The following is a 19,501-nucleotide window of genomic DNA, read 5'->3' as shown; positions in this document are numbered from 1 at the left end:
CAAGAGGTTGAAGATCGTGAACCCTAAACCTTTATCGGTGACCTTACGGAACTGGAACCCCTTTAGAGATTTACTTCAATTGAAAAAAACCCAAGCAAACAGTGGATCCCTTATAGGAAGAGATAAAATAACGAAGACGAAGCATTTTGATAGTGAACCTGCCAGTAGACAGACGCGAGCATCGCCGGGAAATCGATTTCCTTCTGGAACGTGTGGCCAACCTGGTACTTTTGCGCCCAGTCGTGCAGTCAATTGGAAGTCATCCCAGACACTTTCGACGTGCTTTTCGGTGCAACTATACACGTTTTGCCACGGCAAAAGTTCTTCGACACGCGGGCACGGTGGAAACATTGCTTTTGACCTGCATTCGTCGCTTGCCATCGGTTACACTGCCCGCCAGACACGGCGATCTCGCTCTCTGTCACTGCATCTGTCTGGTGGAAATTCCCTTACTGTGCCCTTAGTCTGGTTCGGCGTTTCACCGCAGTGTTTCGCACTGGTTCTACCGTTTTGTTGCCTGAGGACTTTAAACTTGCCGGCAATTCGTATAAAATGGCTCGCTCTGTTTGCTATAGGTTTTTTCCTGAGGTTTTTTTTTATTCATCGCAACGATATTCACTTTGAACAAATGATGCAACGCGAGGAGATTTTTTTTCGTTCCCCCTGCACAGTTCGTGTCGGCATGCAAGTCAACTGCATCTTAATAGTGTGCAGAGAGAAAGAAAGAAAGAGAGATGGGGAAAAAAATTGCAACTGCAAAACGCAAAAGGGTGAAGTAGCCGGTCGTCTTTCATGCACACTCGAACGCACCCAGACAGTTCACTTCCACGTTGTTGCAATGAGGCCTGCTTTCCTTCCTTCCTTTCTATCCGGTGACTGCTACCCGCGTGTGTGTAACCTTTGCTTTTACAAAAACAAAATAACATGTACACTTTGTTGATGGGATTTGTTGTTGTTGTTGTTGTAAAGGCACAAAAGCGATGTACGGAAGCACAAAGCATATGCATGTAATCATGCACGGAAAAACGCATGATGCTTTCTGCATCAAGCAGAAAACGCACTGCTTGATGCAACCGTACTATAACGGACTTCGATACGAACCGTTAAAAGCCTACACGTGAAAGATGAATACTTTACACACACACTAACAGAAATGTGAGCTGTTGCAAATGTTTCTAGAGAGAAAAAAAAAACGAAACAGTACAGTTTGACACATTTTTTTTGCTTTGCTTTTTGCATCATCACACTGCTCGGGCAGACGTTGCTTGTTTAACGAGAGGAAAGAAGCAAAAAATAAAACACCAACAGTCTGGCCAGATCTTGGCGACGCCTATTCATTGCGTCAAACACTTGAGACAAATTTGATGACATCCTCAGACGGTGGCGAAGTTGCTCGTTGTACGTTCGGTTCGTTGCTTACTTCACGTTGGAAACGCAAAACGGGGTTGGTGTATTTAACGGATTGTATTTGCAAACTGGTACAGTGAAAGAAAAAAAAAGTTATACCCAGAATGCAGCACGAAACAATGATTTGTTGTTGGTTTAGATAAAATAAGCAAATATTCGGTACGAAATAAAATCTATAAATGAATAATTCTTATTTAAAAAGGTACTAAAATATCTCTACTAAATGACACATTACATTTACATACATTTAAAAAAAAAATATTTAAAAAAATGACTATTATTCTGAGCTTCAAAAATACAATAAATTTTCAAATTTCAATGAACACATTTTTAACTCGGTTAACAGGAAAATTTGTATCAATACGGCCGGGCCGTTCTACCAGAATAAAAAAAACAGGAAAATTTTTCTAAAAAAAATTATGAATTTTTGATAGGCATTTTGACAACGTTTGCAACACCCTTTACACCTCTACCATTACTATTTAACAAAGATGAAATTTGTTTTTTTTATTTTTATTTTTATTTTATTACATGATTACGGCTTTTGCCGTATTGTCAGCCACAGACAGCTGAGGTAATTACAATTTTCGCAAGGCATTTCCTCCTTGTAATTTGCCATATCCCGGGCATGCTCGGTTGTGGTTCTGGGGTTTGTGACTATTGCTGTGTTTGTTGTTACTGTTGTTGTGGATGGTCCGGAGTTCTGTTGCTATGTGGCCTTAATTGTATTCCTTTTTTTATATTGTTGAGATGAAATTTGTAAGAGATTTACTTTTTTTTCTTTTAATTAGGTACAACACAAAATTGTGTACATTCACCATTTTATCAATCATTATTCCATTAAAATTGTAAATTATAAAAGAAATTCAAAATATTTCTCTTTTAGCAATATTATTTATATTTTGGTTATTACTTTCCTTTAAAAATCATGTGAATATTTTATTTCAAGATGGAGTTACGCCAGTTGGTAAATCTTGTTTTTTAATGTAAACTTATATATATTTTTAACAATATTTTTCTAAACTCTGTTAAACACACTTTCTGAAAAAAATCCCACAATGAATTCAATAATAATGTTTAAAATTTCCCGTTTCAAAATCCCGAATTTTACCCATTTTTCCCGCTCATCTAAAAGTATGTATCCTCCTAAGATTAAAAATTCTAACACAAATTCAAATCGCCAATATGCTAGCTCTTGAAATTAACAACCCGTAAATGATGTTAAACTGTATTTGATAGTTTTAAATTTTATGATCCATCCAACATCCCGTTGCCTAACTGCGGCCGGTTAAAGAAAAGCTTGAAGTTAACTAGCTTACCCATAACAATCCACCCACCAAAATCGAACCACTACGGGTAACAATTTCCATCTCCTGTCGGTGTACCCACCGAGCACATTCCTCAACCACCCCTAAAATAGGATAATCTAGCTTTGCCGGTGAAGATGTGAGAAATAAATTTGAATAATTTATCACCGTGCGCAATAATTTTCACCCGATACAACGACATCCTTAACAGTAAATTATTATTCATGTTTATCGTACCCGTGGTTGTTGATGGTTTTTCGCTTAAAACGCCACCGACGAGTGGAAAAAGGCCGCTTAAGTCCCGTAACACATTCCTACGGTTGGTGACGGTTTTATAGCTGCCTTTCGAAAGACAACGAAAAAAGTACAGGAAAGAGAGATTGGACGAGGCATAGGCGTAAACTAAAACTTCTAATTATTTTATCATTACGGTATTTGAACGTTTGGGTGGGAGGGTAAATTGTTTGCCACCGCTGCTTAGCGAAAACAGTTTCTCACTCGAAAGTCTAATAAATTGTCGTAATCATCGCCGAGGCCCGGGTTTCGTTGCGGGAGGATTTTGCGTAATAGTAAGTACCGTGCTGTAAGGAGTTAATAAATTATGGTGAAGCCGTTTTTGGATAAAAACCAAACAAGGACATTTTATCGTTTGATGAAACGGTTGATGGGTGACTTAGTGGCAAACAGTAGATTGATGTGTTTCACTGTTTGAATTGATGTTTCGCTCGTATGGAGAAGATTTATTTCAATTGATTCAAGATATATAGTTTCACATTCATTATAACTTAATTACAAGACGCTAGAATTAAAGGATAATTACATTTTATATATTTAAATTTTTTTTTTTAATTTTAAAAATGTAATTTGTTGTAAAACTCATACCAACCCAGTCAGATCTCGAACGTACGCACACGCATAAAAGGTTACATACTCATTCGATTAATGCCAATCGACCACAAACGATCAATTACTCCTGAACCAATGCACCGCACAGTGAATCAGTTGGTGAACAAATTTTCACTACTCTACACAGCTGCCATTTAGGAAATGGTCAATCCAGCATATCCTGCAAGGACAATTAATTCCACTCTCTTTACGGTCGTTTTTTTGTTTTTGGTTTGATTTAGCACCATCACTACCGAGAACCAAACTAGTACGCAGGCAAGTCGGGAGACAATTTACATTTTTAAGCACACGGAACAATTACTTGCAAACCGGCGATAATCGGATTCCATGAAGCGCCGGTGGATTTAAATAAATAAATTTAATTTAATCGGATAATCGCGATTGACCAGTTGGCTTTATCGAATCGCATTAATGGAACCGGGCGCGGGGAGGCAAACGACACGAAATAGGCCTTTAAAATTGGTCTCGGAATAGCGGGGGCGACCGGGAACAAAAATGTCATTTTCGGTTTGGTCATTCAGCTTCAGGAGTTTTGTAAAATGGCTCTTCCGGTGAACTATTTTAAGCATAACTCATTAGCAAAAGCTTATTGGAAAACTTTGATGAACCTTTCGTATCTAATAAAGTGTTCGTAGAAGTAATTATCACATAATATTTTATAGAATCAGTTTGCTTTTGGTTTTGGTAACTTTCATTAGTGTAAATAAAAATTATTGATTAGGTTGTCAATGGACGTGGGATCGGTTCTGATATTTTGCTAAATTTTAAATCATTGCATTCCACACCTCATTTGGCATTAATAATCTTAAGATATGAAAACACAATGTAAAGTCAAAAAAATAATTCAAATTATCACCCAAAATCAATATTAATTTCAAATTAAGGTGAAGATTTATCAAAAGGGGGCGGCCCGGTGGTGCATGTGATAAACGGCGCCAGTCCACACGACCGGACCGGGTTCAAATCCCATCCGGACCGTCCCCCCGTAGCAAGGACTGACTATCCGGCTGCGTGGTAAAATAAGTCTAGTAAGCCAGAAATGGCCGGCGTGACCTGTTAGGTCGTTAAAGCCAAGAAGAGAGAGAGAGAGAGATTTATCAAAACCAGAGTTATAAACTGACTTTCTCTGAAGCTACTTAATCAAAATATAAATAAAATTCTAAATTTTTTTTAGCAGTAACTTTTTCCCGTCTGCATTATGTTTAGTTCCTTCTGCCCGTATTGACAGCTACATAAATGAACAAAAAAATTAAAATGAATCATAATAGTAATTATTCTCATTGACAGCTAAAAATGTATGTCAAACTATTTGACATCAAGAAATGATGTGTTAGCGAACAAAATAACTTGTTTATTTTTATTGAAGTTTTATACATTACATTTGATTTGTCTATGCAACGTGATATTAAGCACTAGACTTTTACTCAAATAATTTGTTCTTCTTTTCGTCGCTGAACTCTCATACAGCCAGTAAAAAGATGAAGCTTTCAGCTGAGAAAAATTAAATATATTACTGTTAATAAGAAATTGTTTTGAGTAAAAATAAAAAGTAAAAAAAACCGCAACATTTGATACAAAACCCAACCTAATTTTTTTCTTAGTTCGGTTTATTGAAATATTAAAAAATATTAATAATACTAATAATATAACATTAATTATAGTTCGATATATTTTTTTTGTGATCGTGAATATCGTGGAACACAAATCGTGAAAATCGAGGAAAATCCTTCAAATATACCAACTTCTGCTTAAATGTTTTATTGGATGTTAACGAATTATTTAGAATTTCTAGCACGACGTGGTGACGGCCAAAAGCATGATGTTCACGCCTTGCACTGGTCAACAGCAGTCTCATTCATTCGGACCCAACCGAACCCAGGTGGTACAAGTCAACCGAAAAATCTTGCAACCAGGTGCACTTAACATAATGGTTATGCTGTGAATAAATCCACCCGCCGTGTTTCGTTCGTGGTTCTCATGGAACAGAACAGCTAACTGCCACAGCGGGTAGAAAGTGAGCCACGCAACACATCCCCCATTGCGAAAAGTCCGGCGAGAAAAATCAGCTCGCCGAAGGGACCGTGTCGATGCATGCACTCCCCGCTAAGAGACCACTCAAAGACCCATTTGCTGGATGTTGCTCGTTCGGCTGTTCGGTACGTTCATTGCCTCAAGGGACGTTTCTGATGAACTGGTACAAAACGAAACGGAAGAAAGAAGCAAAAAACAAAAACCACCAAGCCACAGACTCCTTCAGGTGCCTGGATTTTTATGCCCATTGATGCATCGTGATGCATCGCTGGTAAATGATCCGAACCAGGCTGATGTGAGTGAATGGAAACGGCAACAACACAAAAACAAAAAAAAAACCTCATTCACCTCTTTAGGGTGGAAAAAATCCAGATTCATATCCCCGACAAAGTTCCGCGCAGAGAGAGAAGCTAATCATTCGTTTAACGATTCGCCGAATGAAACCTAACGCGGGAGAATGGTTGCCGTGGAAGAGATTTCTTGTGCACATGCACATGGTGCATTAATTAGCATTTTAAAAATCCATGTGCACCGTTTGAAAGTGGTTCTGGCTCGTTTGTAACCTTCGTTTTTATTTTTTCATCGCTGCTTCGCCCTGTTTCTAGTGTGGTCAGCTATGAGCAGACCGTGTCTAACACGTGATGGGCAAAAAAGCAAGAGAAGATAAATCATTACATGTGAACAATGTGCTAAGCATAAACCATAAAGCATAAAGGTATGCGCTACCTGACCTCATGCGATTTTTTCTTTCTTCCCCAAAGCAAAAGCAAGCCCTTTTTAGAAAATAAAAGCGATATCGCGTTTGCTTTCGCGTGAAAAAACGCTCGGATAGGAAGGCAATTTTCCTAATGGATTATTGGACCGGTTAGGCAAGAATCCATATCCATTCTGTCGATTCATTACATTTTTTTTTTCATCAACGTTGTTCGATAGATGTTGACCATTTGCGGAAGTTCATCAACAAGCGAAAAACCTTTTGAAGATTGAAGCGTTAAAGCCTTCGCTCCCCTGGAGCAGACAAGCCTAGCTCCTGATAATGGGAGGGATGATATTGATTTCATGCAGTAATGGAAGTGATTGCTAAACCAATCTCGCCTGCTGTAATTGAAGCAAATGGCTACCAACTGGTACTGGAAGATTGAACGATGCAACAGCATGGTCTTTCGCGCTGTGTAAAATGAATGTTAGATGGAGGCGCCCAGTTCCTCATGCACAATCGATGGAGGCGCCCAGTACCTCGTACATACTCGATGGAGGCGCCCAGTGTCTCGTACATATTCAATTGCAATCATTTGCATCTGAAGTCAATTACGATGGCTTATCAAACGATCAAACGATATTATACTACTGATAAATAGTGCATTCACTGCTCTAAACTTCTTGGTAAAAAAGATCCATAACTCTATATTGGTTAGAGCGATCCATTTTGTAAAGTAAATTTTATTAAAACATCGAAAAATTCATTACGAGTTGGTAGATACCAACATCTGTAAAAGAAATATCAAAACGGTGTACATCTATTAACAGAATACAAGTCACCGCGTTTGAACTGTGCCGGACGTCAAGTGCACTCAAGTAGCACAACTTATTTCATTCAAGACTCTTGCTCTTCTTCCCCACTAGCATCCACAGCGAGTATCTGCGAGTGCCTCTTTAACATCGTAAGAACGGTCACCTTCTCGGAAATGTGATTGTTGACTGGAGCCAATCCTCAAACGGTTTTGCTCTCGGTTTTGGCTTGCCGTGCGAAAGTAACCACCAAGAACGCTTCGCCATATTACGTTTCGCACCGTTTTTGTGTGCTCCGGTACGGTGGCGATACCTTTCCGGTGGTGTGACACACACACATACACACGGTTAAACCATTCCGAGCCGCAAGCTTCGAAGCAAACAATGGTACCATATGAGGGATTTGGCATGTCTTGGCCACCGAAGTCCACCTGAATTCAGGCTCAGCATCTTAAGGAAGTCGTACGAAAGTCCGAAAGTTACCGTCGGGCTAAGAATACGGCAAAATCGTTCATCGTCTTGAGCGAAAACTAACAATCCATCCAACTTGCGGAAGGGATCGGAAATCATCTTTTTGCCATCGACCACCGTACATGACCGCACACCCGGCACTGGAGAGAAATGTGTTCTCAAAATGAAATTGAGTGAGACCGAAAGTTGATGATTTGCTTCTTGGTCACACAATCCAAGCAGGACTTTATACGGGGTCGTCTTCTCGCTCAGCACCTTCACCGAAATGTTTCTGTGATGTGGGGTGGGGTAGGGGTGAATTTGGACGGGAAAAACGTTGAAATTGCCAGCATACGTGAGATCCGGACCGTAATTGAATATTATTGTGCTGACATTTTTCAAGTGGATTTACCATCAAGCGGTATGACAGATTGGATTGAAGCGGTCCGGTGGTGGCCGTGTGGGTGTGTGTCATACCTATGCGATCGTTGATTGCCGGTCACCACCTGGTTTACGGTGAAACGGATCCCTGCTTCAGCATTCCCGATTAGACGACGACTGTCCCCTACGTGGGTCGATCCTTGATTGCATTGGATGCCGCCGGTATACACCATGTTTGACGCGTGTCTTCCGGCAGTGTCTTCCCAGGACACTAGTTAGCTTGTTGCCGTGACCGTAGCCAGTTGTCATCAACCTTTCAATTTGGCACGGGAAGGAAATCCATAGCAAGACAATGGCGAACGCATGTCTTTGCATTTTTATTCAGTTTAAAGTGGGTGAACAAAATTATTTTTATTTTGAGATTCGCTTAGATGACAGAATTAGTCCAAATTTCATTCACTTTTATTGAAAATTATTTATATTTATAATTAAAATTCATTCTTTGTAAATGATGCATTCTATGTCGAACTGCTTCGGTGAAAGAAAAATCGATCAACAGCACACTAACGAGCAACCTCTGCCCTTATCGTCCAGATAGCACACAAATGTGTCCATCTTTCAAAAACCGAAACACTTTAGATTGTGGTTCACTACTGCGTACCATTTATTTAAAGTGAATTGGCTGCCTACTTCCGTATGTTTGCAAAATACTTCGATTGAACATACCCAACTTTTATCTGTCCAACATCCGAACTGTGCGTACGGATGCAAAATGTACCGCATCTAGGAAGAAAAGGATTGAACCTTCGTCTTCCTAACCAATATCTCCAGGGGACTGCTAGTAGTAGGTGTCGGTGAAGCAAAACATGAAAGTCAATGCAACTGACAATGATTGATGATGTAAATAAAATCCTGCTTACTCGGTGTGCTGGGTTTGCGATTTCGTTAGACTTGCATGTTTATTCGACATTCGAACGATTTGCAGTTCGTGCCGCCCCGTTACGTACTGAAGAAGGTGGTTGGGTGGTTTTCAGGAGGGTGTTTTGCACTGTAGTTATTTCCCCATTCTTCCTCCACAAGGGGCGCAGGTTTCCGGTGCACGGTGTGGAATGGCATCATGCTAACCAGATTCGTGTCGTACGATTGAAAAACATCACCCACACTGCACAAACATTTCGACCATCGTATGAATATTTGTGATGATGGTGCTGTGTGCGATTGGTGGAGGGTGAAGTTGGGAGGAAGCTGCTTGATGTGGTTTTTACAGCACTTTACAATTGTTGCATATGGTATGCACAAAATTTCAATGTGTTGCAAAACGTTATGAGTCGCTATCAATTTGAAAATTGTGTGCTTTTTTTTGTCATACAGAAACACAACAATAGAAGCAACTGAAAATTTATATAACAGATGCTGGAAGATTAATTTTAAGAGAAGAAAGATTTATAACGATTTTTTTAAAAAAGTAATTCTACCTTTAGTTAAGGCTACAGACTCCTTTATAGAAATTGTTTTAAATTTATTTAAATTTAATGGCAGATTGAACTGATACAATTATGAAAACAAGACAGATTGAATTGATAGAATAATGAAAGTACGAAATACAATCCGTTGTACTGTAAAAAAAACGAAAAAAGATAAAATTCCTACCGTTAACAGGAAGAAAACTGTTATAATAGTATAAACAGTAGGAACAGTCTAGAAAAATGAAAACAAAAATGGACAAAACAAACAAAACATGAAAATAATTTATTTAAATGGTGATAAGATTTCAAAACATTGTAAGTTTCCCCATAGCAAGGACTGACTATCCGACTTTATGGTTAAAAAATAGTCAGAGAAGCAAAAAATGGCGGACATTAATTTAGAGATCATTACATATACAAAATGGAGAAAAAAAAACGGAAAACGAAACGGAAAGGGTTTTTCAAAAGTTAAAAAAAAACAATTTCAAACTCTAACTCTCTCTCACACATCCTCTTTATAACTCTCTCTTTTTCTTTCTCTCTAACACTCTCTCGTTCTCTCTTTCTCTGCCTCTCTCTCTTAACTAAAATTTTTTTACGTTATTTTTATTGAAGTTTCTTTTATAATGCTATGCATATCCTTGACTTCCATGTTTTTTTTTTATCAGACGAGCTGCATTAAACGACATTTTTAACATAACGAGGTAACACATTTAAACGTACCTCTCATGTTGAATACCAATTTTAATCGTCTGCAAAACCTCTCACTCACACATTGCTGTCCTTTTTATCCTTCAAGAACATTCAAATAAGCACCTTAATTTAAAATCCATTCAAAGAAATTATTGGATTTAGAGTTTCACCCTATCAACCCAGCCAGCTGTAAGGCCCAAGTTTCTACAATCTATGTAATTGCCTTCCGACCAGACAGTGCAAAGAGCCACTCAACAACGATTCGCAAATTGTCTGTACGTGTCTGTCTTCCTTGCCTGTCCCGACACACTCCATTCGTGCGTGTGTTTTGTGCCATAGTGGAGGTGTTTGCAGACTCACGTCTCGGTAAGTGGCTCGTTTTTCCTGATGAATTCTTGTACCGGACACTCATCCGGTCAGTCGCAAAAGGATGCAAGAAAGCGCAGTGCCCCCATTTTGGTACCAGTGTCTTATTTTGATACACGGTTGTGCTCCGATTGTTTGGGAACCTTCGTGGTGTAGTAACATGAAAAACCCGAAACGATGTACACAGTTCCTAGCCAAAAGTGCAATGAACAATTTCTCAAAATTGCATTCGTTTCGCCCCTAGCAATTAGACGACGCTTTACGACTTTTACCCGCTCCTGGTGGACTGTAAAATTGCAATTTTTGTCAGAATTTACAGGTGGCCATTACATTGTGGTTAACATGTACTGATTTGAGCCATACGATGCAACTAAAACAGCGTCCAACGGACACATTTTACCTGTGCTGCCTTACGTACTTGATCTCAGCCAGGAAAAACCGCATAAGAAATTGCAGCAACATTGCAGCTTCGTCCAAGGACTCCAACCATTCGCCTCGAGTATGGCATTCACTGACCAAAACTATCGTTGGCATTCGGTTGTCACACTTTTCCTTCATCTCCTCACTCTGTGGCGTAACAGTGTAGTATCTTCTCAGTAATCCTGGAACAACCTCAGGAACCCGAGCTGTTCCTGTGACCACAAATATAAATCCTTGTGGGAAATAATTGACTTCCGTAGAATTTATTATTCACTTCAACAGGCTCCCTCAAAAACTACCCTGAGATAGTCGGTAAAGTTGGGCAGCTTCAAATCAACCCTTCCGCTACCCACTCTGGAGCAATTTAACCGAGTGTAAGAATTCTAACTACTTTACCCATGACTTTCTTTTCGGGTCGGCAAAAATGCTTATCTTCGGCACGATTAGCAATACCACCGTGCCGTAGATATTCGAATCGAAGGAATAATTCATCTTTCACTTCCCCCAGCATGGTGATGATAGTAATGCAGAAGTATAGCTGCACAGATTAAATGCCAATTGGCGGTTGGCCAAGTGGTGGGAAAAGTTTCTGTTTCATAATTTACCATGATGAGGTTTAATTCGTATGCCGTGTGGAACGAGTTGTGGTGACAATGAGAAACCGTTTTCGTGTAGTAATTACGAGATACTCAGTGTCATTTACTATTGGTAGGAAACATGAAGCTTTTGGCTAAATTTTTAGTGTTTTTTGACACACCTTTCCCAGGAAGAAATTGAGATTTCTTGAGAAAATATTGAGATTGAGAAAATATTTAATTTTATTTAATTTCAAACATCGCGAAAAATGCGAAGTTAAAGCCCAAGAACTAATATCATCTTTAAACGCAAACGAATATGTACTAAAGCTCGAACAAAATAGTTTCAATCCCAGATTTTGGAGAATTTGTTGGAGACCTGTAAACTGATTGACTATCAACTTTCATTCATATATTCAGTACACTCTAGCACTCAGCAAAACTATAAGCAAAACTATAATTTGGATAAATGTTTTGACAACCTTTCCAAACAAAGAAGGTGAACCCAGCAAAACTAAACGTTGGATAATTGTTTTGACAACCTTTACAAACATAGAAGGTGAACAAAGAACTCAAAGTTTCTAAGTGGACAACCTCAAAATGACGAAGAATTGATATATTCATAAATTACTCAAATTTTGCAATACAAAAATATATGTGAAGATTATCTTACTGTTTTGAAAATTAAATCTTTACCCCCAAATTATTCCATAGCTTCACATTAATAATCACCTAATCGTTCGTTAAGCTTGTATCTTTAAGATCATTCTCGCTTGGCGGTTCTCCTGTATAATATAAATCTCATCAGCATCAATAAAATTCCTATCAGCACTAATTGTCCATCATTTCTATTCGTTTGTTTTTTCTTGTCTGGCTTCTTCCATCTACACAAAACTACACATATTGAGCAGATCATTCAATTAACTGCCCAAAAGGAAAACAAATGCTTAACGCAAGATGCGTAAAATCATCCAAATCGTTACGATTCAAACATGGGAAGAAAATGAACCAAAAATTCTTGACTATTCTTGAATGTCAAAAAAAAAAATCTCTCATACTGTCTCACTCACCGTTATTTACGAGCAGCGTATTTTCCCTGGCCAGTGATGCTTCTGCGTCGGTCAGCGTCGCACTGGAACCGTTTTCCGACGATGGTGTGTTGAGGGTGAGTGGATTGACTACGGTCGCCTGTACCGCTTGTGTCGTGCCCTTGGTAGAGCGATAAGTGAAATTTGATTGTCTTTCTGCCGTGCCGATGGCGTTGTACGGTTGGGCGTAGATTGACCGATGGATTGGGCTATCCTCGTTGTCCGAGCTGTTAAGCGAGTATCTCGGATAGTGACGCGATTTTCCTGCCAAAGGGGGAAAGAACGAAAGAAAAATTAGCCATATGGTGAGCCAGTAAAGTGAGAGATATTCATATTAATTGATGAGCAAATATTGGTAAGTGTTGAAAGCGATTAAAACACATCATTTGGCAATGAAGAGTTTGCTCGTTCTCTCTTTTGTGCTTCAAAATGTTGACCCACATAATGCACCTTCATTCGATAACTAAATACTACATCCTGTCGTTCCATCCAGCAAGCTACCGTTTTGCAAGAAATTGCATCCTTTACCAAAGTCATACTGATCCACTTTTCCCTCTAGGCCCGATTGGTCAGGTTCTGAACGATTGGATTATTTATACCGGTGCATCATATCAAACAACGTCCGTGTGCTCGTACACCGGGGTCGGACACAAATCGAGGTTGAAATATAACCCATCTTCAGCTGCACCACCACTCACACAAACACCTGCCAACCCGCGCACTGACCATCCCCGGGATGGCGTAAATGAACGGCAACTACGGCGTTTTAATGGCTCTCGAGCCGAGATAACAGATCAAATTTGTTTTCGATTAATTTCTCAGCCTTGCGGGAACATTTGCCCACTGCCCCGGTGATAGGGTTTTTGCGTGCATCTCCTCTTCCGGGTTGCGCTACGGCAATTCAGTACGTTTGTCGGTGTGCTACCCCCGCCGAATCAACCACACGCGGAGCCACACGATTTTCGGCACACTGGCGCACGCTTGATAGTGCAATTTGATTTTAATTTATTTTTATTGCCCCCGGAACGCACCCGAAACGATGCTGTTTTCGTAGCGACGGTGGCTTATTGTATGCGTGGTCCGTGGTTAAACCACACCGTCACCGATTTGGCGGATGTTGTTCCCGCAGCACTGCTTGGCAGAGAGGCACATGATACGGCCTTTTGCTATTGAAAATGGGCTTCCAGGGGTTTTTGGAAAATAGGGCTGTATTTTAAGATAGTTAAACTGGTGTTAAAAATCGCACCGAGGGATTAGTCGTGCGAATGGGAAGCTGGAAAGGGACAAAATGATCGGTCAATGGGATTTAATTCAAAGACCCCTTTCCAGAAAGATCGGTTACGGGGCCGAGAAAAACGGCCCGGGGGGTTTAAAATCGATGTTATCAACGCAGCGAACGGTGTAAGGATTAACCACTTCGGTTCGTTTCTGTTCGTACCGAGAATTGTTGGGCTACGGTTAATAGATGGTACTGCTACGAGATGGGATAATCTTTCGGGTTTTTAATTAAACATTTATTGTTGCCACTTTGGCCGGCGAGAAGCAATGGAAGAAGAATACGTTTCTTTAAGACATTTTTTTCAATGTCTTTTATGAAATATTATTTATATAACATAATAAATCGAAAACAACACTTAAAAGAATTGTAGAAATATGTTTTTTTTAAATAAAACTATTAAAAGTAATGTTTCTTTTGAGTACAAAAATGCCACAAACACACACCCGTGATAGTTCTTCTCCGAAAACAGAACCATTGCTACTAGCGCCATCTAGGTGTGAAACTATGAAACAACGTTCTTCTCGATTCCCAGTCAACAACAGCGCTGTGTGGTCATTATTTCAGTTTCTATCAGTAAGTTCCAATACTGTATTGGTCTAATAGCTAATTATTGAAGAGAAAATATTGGTTTTATTAACATTGAAATGAACCTTTATTCTGCATGTATACCAACCTTTTTTGAAGCAAAGTTTTGGAAATAAAAAATTATTTTATCTCAAACTGCACCCAATTTGGGCTATTCCTGGAGAACTGACGATCAAGGCAGTCCCTTGATTCCACTTGCTTAACTCTTCGCTTATCAGGTTTTTGAATTGTTTATGTATGCTGACGTCCAATAGTTGAAGCTGACTGTTAAGATCACCAGGAATGAGTTCAAGAATAAGTTTGCTGTGTGAAGAAATTGTTTGGATATGTGTTTGCATCAACAACTAGGATTCCAAGCTATTCTACTAAATCGTGCTCTAGCCCTCTTGTTCCAAACATTTCGAAACCATAGATTCATCTCAGTCTGTTCTCTCTCTATATCTCTTCTTGGTTTAACGACAGCTAAGGATATGCTGGCCATTTCTGGCTTACTAGACTTGATTTTAGATAGTTAATAATCAATTCTTGCTACGGGGAGTCCGGATGGGATTTGATACACGGTCTTGTTGTGTGGAACCGGAACCGTTTATCACATACACCACCGGGTCGTTTCAAATTCGGTTTCTTATTATCCGTTATTAACACAAAGATTTTGAAGATGGCAGATTTTATCAAGTTATTTCCGTATGTCCGTTATTTCCTTCTGAAATGATTTGATACGTTCCTGAACTTTCTAAGAGATAAGTTTCAGCTTTAATTTAACTTTAGTCTATTTTGAGCAAAAAGAAAATGAACAAAGGATTTTTTTTTGCTCCGTTATCAAGACTTATTTTACCACGTAGCAGGATAGTCAGTCCATGCTACGTGGGGTCGATCCGGATGGGATTTGAACCCGGTCCTGCCGTGTGGACGGGCGCCGTTTTTCCCATGCACCACAGGGCCGCCGGTGGACAAAGGATATTGAAAATGTAACATTTGCAAATAAGATTTTGAAGAATATAGCACGCAGGTCCACAAGAATCCAGAAGATCTTCTTGTAGACAAGATTAATTTTCTATTTTAAAACCAACTTACCTTTCTAATCTGTCACGCTACCGACGAACCGGATAGAAGCTTAAATTCTCTTAATAATATTACCGAAACCAAACCGAAAATGTGCACAAATTCATTTTCACACCTTTCCCCGACTGTCATTACATTTTTAAGCCTGCGGCACTTTGAACAATACGAAGCTATTGTTACACATAGGAAAAATCATTCAATCGCACCCTTTGTACCCGGCAGGGGTTTACAAAACAACGCTGAAATTGTAAGGTCTTTTAGAATTTTTGCGGGAACGAAGGTCCTACACTCACACAGCTCATAAATGGCAAATTTTTGGCCCAGTTTGATGGCAATTTCTTCACAACATCGTACATCACCAACAAACTGACGTTAATAGCAACCTCCTGGAACACAGAAGTTACCGGTGGTTAGGGTAAACCGACAAAGGGACGGTCCTTACCTTGCAACGGATGCAACGGCGTGAAATGAAAACAGTGAGGTCACACACAGACACACACACACACAAAAGGATCATGTTACTGGTAACTGCGTAACGCTACCGTTTCCATTTTTGCCCACAGAATCGCGTACCGTTTGGATCGTGTCCTTTGTCTCATTGGTCGTTTCTTGCCGTGGCGTTCATTCAGCTAGGGTCCCGGATCGTGGTGCGGTATGTAAGGTTCGGTTGAAATATAGTCATCCGTTTGTTCCCCTATCGCACGCTATTTCCGGTGATCCTTCTTGCGTTCCTATCGATTCGAACTAAAGCGAACAAGAGTTCCTATTATTGCTTATCGTGAGCAACAACAAAAAAGAAACAAAGTTGCATTTAGCGCTGGGTGCATGTGCATAGGGTGCCACCACCCGTCTAGTCGTTCCCCGGGTAAAATCCCTACCTTTCAACAAGGATCAACCCTCGGCGTGTTTTGTTGCCATCATTATTATCCTTATCCCTCGCGGATTCGATGCCGACTGCGTTAGCAAAAAGAAATTGTCACTTCAATGTCGGATTGGATGGAAAAAAGGTTGTTCTACCATCGTCACTCACGGTGGTCATCGGTTCGATCGTCCTGCCAAGGGTGCCGGAAAGACCTTTCCGAATGTTTTCATTTGCAGTTGGCAGTTTTTTTTCTTCCTTCGCTTGTACGCGACGCTTGAGGCTATCTTGGGACGCAGACCCACATTGACTCGAAATGCATTATGCAGTTGACTTGCTATTGAATTCACATTTGTTGACAACACCGGTGCTGTCGGTGCATCGTCGAGCTCATTTTTCAACACCAACCGTTACAAGCCTTGAAGAGTGTTCATTAGCTGTGTTGTATGTCGATGGTACTTTCTTCCTATTTTCCGACCATTTTACCATTATAGAGAAAGGGAGTTTGTTCCAGACACAAATACATTCTCAGTTTTCCCTACCGCTGCATACAAAAAAAATGACCCAAAAATAACAAACCGATTGTCGTTGTTTTGAAATCTTTTATGAGCCGTTGTTTGTAAATAATGTTGTTAATTCCCTCTTTCATGAGCATTTCTGCTAGCGCGCAAAACACCAAAACCCGTGCTCGGGATTTACCTTCCGATCCGCTTTCAAGGGCAATGCAGCGCGAAATGAGAAAAAAAACTTTCAACACAAATCGGTGTGCTGCTTTTTTCACGGTTCACAACATTTGCAGTTCCTTTTCCCCCGAGGAGATGTTTTCCGGTACCCGATTGGTGAATAAAATAAATCCGGATCAAGTTACACGAAGGGGGTTTATGGGGGAACTGCACATAAATTGTCCACGTACGTATGAGCTCGAGTTGCGTGCAGTTCAGTTTCCCATTAACCGACCGAGTCATGGACAATTTAACGAATGGGCGATGAAATTTGCATAAACATAATGCAGCAGAACGTAGCCGGTTCGAGGGGTAGAAGCTAATGAAAATGAACCAGCAGCAGAGCAATATCGATTGCAACTGATACCCAGAAGTAGGTTGGATTTGGGATAATATCAAAAGTGTGATCCTTGATGAAGATTTCGATGTGAGATAAAATCAACGCTGGCATATGATAAGTGATTTTGAGCAAGTTATCAAAATAAATCATTAACGAGATACATCGTTTTTTTGAAGCTACGTAAATTTGACATAAAACTGTCCTTCTGAAGCTGAGAATGTTGAAGAGAATATACAAATATTCCCACATGTACAATCGACTATAGCCCGTAGGTAAAGAATGTAAAGGAACTAGTGTCTACAATAAAAGATTGGAGATCAAATTCCCGTAATTCTAGAAAAATGTATTTAATTTCATAGTATTTTTTAATTGGTGATAACCTTAACATAATTTATGAATTTCCTTGGAAAAGCTCTCAAAATAATATTTAAGGAAATTGAATTTCTAAATTAGGAACATAATCTTTTCAAGTTCTTCTTAAAAAAATGTTTTCCCATCTGAGCTTTAGGCATTTGAAAGCCACTAAAATGTCTGAGTTATTCATAGTCACAAGTGATCATGCCTGGGTTAAGGCAAAATTCTAGGAAGAAATTCCTTGTCAACATCATACTTATTTCAGCCCTAATGAGGCTGATAATATGCCAAAAAGCTGTCATTAAAAAAATATAAATAAATACATACATTGAGACAACTTTTGGGAATTGATTCGTGTATATTAAGTAAGCCCTTAATAACAGAATTCAATGAAATAATTACAACTTCGGTGCTATATTTAATATTTTATACGTCAATAATTATAATTTATTTGGTAAACTGGGGCCTTTCAAACTTCAAAAACATATTGCCAACGTCCTCAAAACACTTCCCACAAATTGAAGTATTTTTCATCAATTGTCATATGGAATTTGAATTTAACATGCACCACTCTTTGTACACCTCCTCTAAGCACCACACAATCGACAAAACACCTTTCGTTTAAATAAATTTATTTCACTCCCAACCCAACGCGAACAGGGTAACAAAATTTAATTTAACATTATTTATTGCCCACAAAATCAACCCGGAAAAACCGTTCCGCGGTACCGATACCTATTGGTTTGCATAAAAAGACAAACTCCCCCAACTTTACCAGAAAAACTCGCACCCACCCGGCACGTTTAAAACAACTATTGGAATTTATGTTCGGGCACCAATAAAAATACCTTCAACTTTCTTTCGGCATCGTGCCCAAAAAGTTTCAGCGCACGCAAACGCGAACGTTCACAACCATAGGCCACACCAAAATATGCTGTCACCTTCATCAGCCGCTTATTGCTTTCTTCACCGTGAAGCATTATTTTAATTCATTAGAAAGTGTAAACTCGTTCCACGGGCGTAGGGATGTTTCTTTGCCCCACACCTTCCGAGGAGCATTACATCACAAATACCAATTGAAGCAAGGAGCACCCCTTTTTGGCTGCGAGGTAACTGGAAAACCATCGAATCGAGCGTGAAATGGTGTCGCGTTTGGTGCGTGTTAGAACTTCACCTCTTGTGTGAAATTTTGCTCACTTTTGGGTGGAAATGCAATTGAAGAAAAACGGAGCAAAGAGGTTCGGTTTCTTTTCGTCACGTGAAAGGGAAAGGGCTTTTTTCATCAGTTTCGGTATAGTTTTGTTTGGTTGTTTAACAGTCATTGCCTTGTATACTTTAATAAGACTAGTCATAAATTTTACAATTAATTTTAAAAATGCTGATAGCCCTTGTTGAATGTCATTAAAATAGTCCTTTTTCTAGGATTAAGTGAACTGTTTTACTTACTACAGCGTAAGTTGAGTTTTTGAAGCGTCAGGATACAATACATATCTGGTGTAGATATCCTCCCGAAAATAAACTTCGAAAACCTTGCCTGAGAACGTAGATTCAGTGTTTGGCTTCTTTCCCAAGTCAAGCCGTCAACTCTGGGAATGATTGAAAGACTTCCGGACACAAAAGTAAACGTAGAGTCACCTTCCGTATATTGGTAATGGGTTTGGAAGAGCATCAACAACCATTAACAGTCGTCGGTTTAAATAT

The 19,501-nt window shown here is 39.5% G+C and overlaps 1 protein-coding gene across 8 annotated transcripts in view; it reads right to left on the bottom strand.

Annotated features, from left to right (window-relative positions):
* Window positions 1–19,501, bottom strand: part of LOC125768032 (teneurin-m) — a 616,010-nt gene that overhangs the window by 483,795 nt on the left and 112,714 nt on the right. For all 8 annotated transcript variants that reach the window (XM_049435139.1, XM_049435138.1, XM_049435141.1 and 5 more), the window contains one exon: window positions 12,582–12,863. In XM_049435139.1, the coding sequence (XP_049291096.1) occupies window positions 12,582–12,863 (282 nt within the window). The remainder of the gene's footprint in view (window positions 1–12,581; window positions 12,864–19,501) is intronic.

This window comes from Anopheles funestus, chromosome 3RL (genome assembly GCF_943734845.2).
Source record: "Anopheles funestus chromosome 3RL, idAnoFuneDA-416_04, whole genome shotgun sequence".
NCBI lineage: Eukaryota > Metazoa > Arthropoda > Insecta > Diptera > Culicidae > Anopheles > Anopheles funestus.
Note: the sequence above shows the minus strand (reverse complement) of the source record. Positions and strands in the feature narration are given on the sequence as shown.